This window comes from Dasypus novemcinctus, chromosome 18 (assembly GCF_030445035.2).
Source record: "Dasypus novemcinctus isolate mDasNov1 chromosome 18, mDasNov1.1.hap2, whole genome shotgun sequence".
Lineage (NCBI taxonomy): Eukaryota > Metazoa > Chordata > Mammalia > Cingulata > Dasypodidae > Dasypus > Dasypus novemcinctus.
Window position 1 is genome coordinate 61,491,607 of NC_080690.1, and position 4,477 is coordinate 61,496,083.

The 4,477-nt window shown below is 59.1% G+C and overlaps 1 protein-coding gene across 3 annotated transcripts; it reads left to right on the plus strand.

Annotated features, from left to right (window-relative positions):
- Positions 1–1,063: 1,063 nt before the first annotated feature.
- Positions 1,064–3,696, plus strand: ERICH4 (glutamate rich 4). Of its 3 annotated transcripts, XR_189056.5 has the most exons (3): positions 1,064–1,281; positions 1,791–2,075; positions 2,296–3,696. XR_189056.5 is itself a non-coding variant. In XM_004479895.5 (2 exons), exons 1-2 carry the CDS (start codon positions 1,111–1,113, stop codon positions 2,022–2,024), a joined length of 405 nt encoding a protein of 134 aa, XP_004479952.1. In that variant the 5' UTR covers positions 1,064–1,110; the 3' UTR covers positions 2,025–2,101. The 3 variants fall into 3 exon arrangements, 2 of the variants coding, with proteins under 2 accessions (XP_004479952.1, XP_004479953.1); XM_004479895.5 differs by lacking the exon at positions 2,296–3,696 and having other exon boundaries at positions 1,791–2,101; XM_004479896.4 differs by lacking the exons at positions 1,064–1,281; positions 2,296–3,696 and adding an exon at positions 1,289–1,670 and having other exon boundaries at positions 1,791–2,101.
- The last annotated feature ends 781 nt before the right edge of the window (positions 3,697–4,477 follow it).

The following is a 4,477-nucleotide window of genomic DNA, read 5'->3' on the forward strand; positions in this document are numbered from 1 at the left end:
GAAGCAGAAGTGGTTAGGGATTGAGTCCTGTCTCCCACAAAGCCATTTCAAGTTCTAAGCCCTGGTCCTGTAGGACGGGAACTCATGTGGAACAGGATCTTTGTAGATCCTAGTAAGGTGAGGCCAAGCTGAATCAGGGTGGGCCTTAAGCCAGTATAGCTGGAGTCTTTTTTTTTTTTTAAGATTTATTTATTAATTTCTCCCCGTCCCTTTGTTGTGTTTCACTTGCTATGTCTGTTTGTCTTTCTTGTTTCTTTAGGAGGCACCCAGGACCCCTGATGGAGGGAGGTGTCCAATCACTTGAGCCAACTCCACTCCCTGCTTTGTTGTGTCCCTCATGCTTTTTGCTACCCTGCATCTTTTGTTGTGTCAGCTCGCTGCACCTGCCCGTTGCACCAGCTCGCTGTCTTCTTTGGAGGCCCTGGGATCCAAACCAGTGACCTCCCATGTGGTAGGCGGGTGCCCAGTCATCTGAGTCACTTCCGCTTCCCAAACTGAAGTCTTCAGAAGTGAGGAAATTTGGAGAGGAGGAGACAGACGGGGACAGGCGGCCTTGTGACAGAGGCAGAGAGGGACCTGTGGCCACCCAGCACCAGCACGTCCCGGGCCTTAGGGAGAGCATGATCCTGCTGACAGCTTGGGCTTGGATGTCTGGTCTCCAAAACTCAGACAATAAATTCCTCGTTTAAGCCGACCAGTCTCGGTCTTTGTGTGAGCAGCCCTGGCAGACGAAGACAGAGGTCAAGTGGTGAAAATGACAGCCAGCGAGGTCGAGGAGGAGAAGCTGGAGAGGGGAGAGGGGCCCAGGAGAGGGTGTGGCGAGGCCAGGCCAGGCGTCCACAGACGCGAGCCTGGCAGGACTGGGTGGGTGCTGAGAAGAGGCAGGGAGGGGTGAAGTTTGACCTTGGTGCCGCGAGCTGTGGTTGGAAGATCCGAGCTTCGGAAGGAGAAAAGCCCACGAGAATGGACTTTGGGATGCCTGCCTCTGCCAGGCCCCCTGGGCCCCGCCCAACTGCCCTTTACCCCCCACCCCCACCCCCCAGCTCCCCGGGGGCCTGGGTCACCCCGGACCTTGCTACTTCCTGCACCTGGTGGCGCTGCTCAGACGCTATGGAGCTCTGGAGGCAGCTGGGGGAGGCCGGGCTGGGGCTGGGGCTGGGCCCACCCCCCTGGGCCCTGAGGGGTGATCCCCCAGCTGGGAGGCCTGGCCAGACCCACGTGTCCCCAGGGGCAGACCCCAGGGGTGCAAGGGAGAATCTGCTGTGGATCTGGGAGGAGCTGGTGAGTGAGGGGCTTGGAGGAGTGGAAGATGGAGAGGAGAAGGGAGAGAGCGAGGGCCAGCGGCAGAGAGGGCAAGACAGAAAGAGAAAGACTCAGAAGGAAACAGAGGCAAAGAGAGACCCAAAGAGCGAGAAAAAGGAGTAGAGAAAGGCAGAGAACGGGAGCAGGAACAGAGGCTCAGAGACACTGCATCAGAAAGAAAGTGAAAGACGAGACAGCCAAGGGCTGGGGCAGAGAAAATGCACCAAGAGAGACAGACGGGGACAGCGGCGGTCACGTGGAGATGGAGAGCCAGAGCCATGAAACAAGAGAGGAAGACGCAAGGTGGAGACTCCCGAGCAGTGACGTGGGGGGCTAAGACAGAGGCGCCGCGGAAGGCGGGCTGGCAGGTCAGGGTCCCAGATCCAGAGCCCCGGCGGACCCGTCCCGGGAGCGGCCCCCTCACCCCGGGGCAGCCGCCGGCGCCCTGGGCTCTGGCGCGCTGCCCGTGACCCCACTTCGCACCGCAGGGCCATCTCCGCCGTCTGGATGACCAGCTGCTGAGCCAGCTGTGCAGCCTGGGGCTGGCGCTCAGGGCGCTGCGGGAGGACCTGGCCGCCTTCCAGGAGGAGGAGGAGGAGGAGGAGGAGAGCAGCGAGGAGGCGGAGGAGGAAGCGCCCCCGGGGAACCAGGAGCGCGGAGCCTCCCGGGCCTCCTGCCCCGCCCCACCCTCGCGGCCCCCCGACTTTGAGATGACCATCTGAGCGAGAGGCGAATTTATGCCAACGAGAGGGGAGATGCGCGGGCCAGCTCAGGTTTGGAATAAACACGTGTTCCTGGAGCCGGGGCTTTCTCTGAAGGTGTCTGGGAGGGGACTCAGGTGCTGGCCTGTTTGGCAGGTGACATGGGGTGGGGGGAGCCGGCAACCCCCACGGCCCTTGGCTTGGAGCTGCGCCACTTCGGTCTCTGCCTCTTTCGTTGCATGGCCTCCCGGGGTCTCTGTGTCCAAATCGCCCTCTCCTTTCCTTTATAAAGGCACCGGCCGTTGGACTGAGAGCACGCGGGACGGGTCATTCTGGAAAACACCAACTGTCCTGGCATCACCCGGAAGCTGGTGTCACATGCTGACTCGCAGGTCCCTCTCCAGACCCAAGGAATGAGAATTTGCCTTTAATAAGATTCCCAGGTCCTTCCTCTGCATTTAATGTTTGAGACACTGTCTCCTAAATGGCACATGCACACACACATATATATGACTTCGCTTTGAATTGCGGGGGGCTGGCACCAGCGCCTTTAGAAAGCTGCCATGGTGAATTAGAGGGGTCACGAGCGGTGGGGGGGGGGGGGCTGGACCAGGGCAGGGCTGGGGGGGTCCCGGTGTGGGGCTCAGGAGGCGAGTGCTGTGGGCAGTGATGGGGTGGACAGGGAGATGTCGGCTTGGGGCCTGGAGGATGGGAACCAGACGGGGTGTGGGTTCGGGGTCAGCTGACGGTCCTGATGCGGGAGGGGGGTGGGGGCGGGCCTCCTGGATGCGCATGCGTGGGCATGTGGGTGGGGGCAGCTGATGCTCGGGATGCGGGAGCGGGGTGGGGGCGGGCCTCCTGGAGGCGCATGCGTGGGCATGTCCGGGGGAACAGCGTCTGTGAGGGGATGGGGTGGGGTGAGCCGGGCCTGTCTGCTGCAGCCACTGCTGGTCCTCCAAGCCCGGTACCCCAAGTCCCTGGTCCCTTAACTCTCCCAGCGCCTCAGCCTGAGAACTTATGGACGCCCCTGGCCAGACTGTGTCAGATGTTTGAGGTTATTTAGGCTCATGGCCAGGGTTTGAGGGCCTGGGTCCCCGTGGATCTGAGGTTGGAGGGCTGAGCACCTGGGTGCCCATGGGTCAGAGGCCGGGGGCTGGACACCTTGATGCCCACAGGTCAGAGGTCAGGGGCTGGGCACCTGATCTAGGTGATTAGCTCTTGGCACAGGGCCTGGCACAGAGACAGAGCTTAAAAATGACGGCCAGGAGGTAAGGTGGGCTGGGAGGCTGGGGCCTGAGCCGGGGCCCCTGCCCAGGGCTACGCTTCTCATTTATGCCCTTCCCAGGCGCATGTCCTGACCCAGCTCTGCACGGCCAGCCCCGCCCTGACACCAGCCCCTGCTTCCCCTACTGCCCCTCCCGGGCTCCACTCAATCTGAGCCCCCCGCAGCCTCCCCTCTCCTGGTCCCTCCATCTCCTCTAGAGCTGCAGTGCCCCATACTGTAGCCACCGCCACATGTGGCTTTCGAGCCCTTGAAATGTGGCTGCCCTGAACTGAGATGTGTTGTAAGTGTAGAATACACACCAACTTCAAGGACTTCGGATGAAAAAAATTCAAATTATTTTTGGGGATTACACGTTGAAATGATATTTTGGCTACATTGGATTCAATTAAATACATTACTGAAATTGTTTTCACCCATCTCTGTTGACCTTTTTTTCAATGTGGCTACTAGAAAATTTGAAAGTTACGCTTGTGGTGCTGATTCATTACTGGACACACACCTGCTGTGGAGCCGTGTGTCCACCAGGTGGCGCCAACACCGCCTGCTGCAGCCCCACCACCGTGAGAGGGGACCCAGTGGGGGTGGGACCGAGTTTGAGGCCCTTGGAGGAAGCAGGACCTTACAGAGGACACTGGGACTTGCTGTTCCCACACAGGGGGCTACCATGGGGGAGAGACTCCAAATTCGGATGAGCAAGTTTTGGAGCTCGGTCTGAAAAATGGCCCCCAAAATTGTCTTGGTCCCCAAACCTCACCTTATATGACAAAAGGCCATATATGTTACTTTATATGGTGATGGGTGAAAGGTAGGAGAGAAGGTCAGGTTGGTAAGAGTATTCAACTTTATTCAAAGTTGGACATAAATTAAAAAAAAAATTCACTGCTCTTTTACTCATTCCAATCAAGTGTTTTCACGCCTAGTCTGGAGACACGAGGATGTGTACCCCTAAAGCCCCCTCTCACCCTTCCCTTCCTGCACCCTTCGGTTCTAAAGGCTTTGGGGGAAGGGGTGAAAGCCCAATGGAAGGCCAGAGCCCCAGCGGGTGAAGACGGGGACTATGTGGTGGGGGGACTGCACATGGCCCTGAACGTACAATGGACAATGTCCAGGAAAGCCTGGCCCACCACGTGCCACCCTCGGCCCAGGACGCTGGCCATCTGTCCACAGCAAACATCCAGGCAGTCAAACT

Coding starts and splice junctions, on each gene's coding strand:
- ERICH4 (XM_004479895.5), top strand. CDS start 1,111: ATGGAGCTCTGGAGGCAGCTGGGGGAGGCCGGGCTGGGGCTGGGGCTG. Junction 1,282..1,790: donor TGTGGATCTGGGAGGAGCTG/GTGAGTGAGGGG, acceptor TTCGCACCGCAG/GGCCATCTCCGCCGTCTGGA.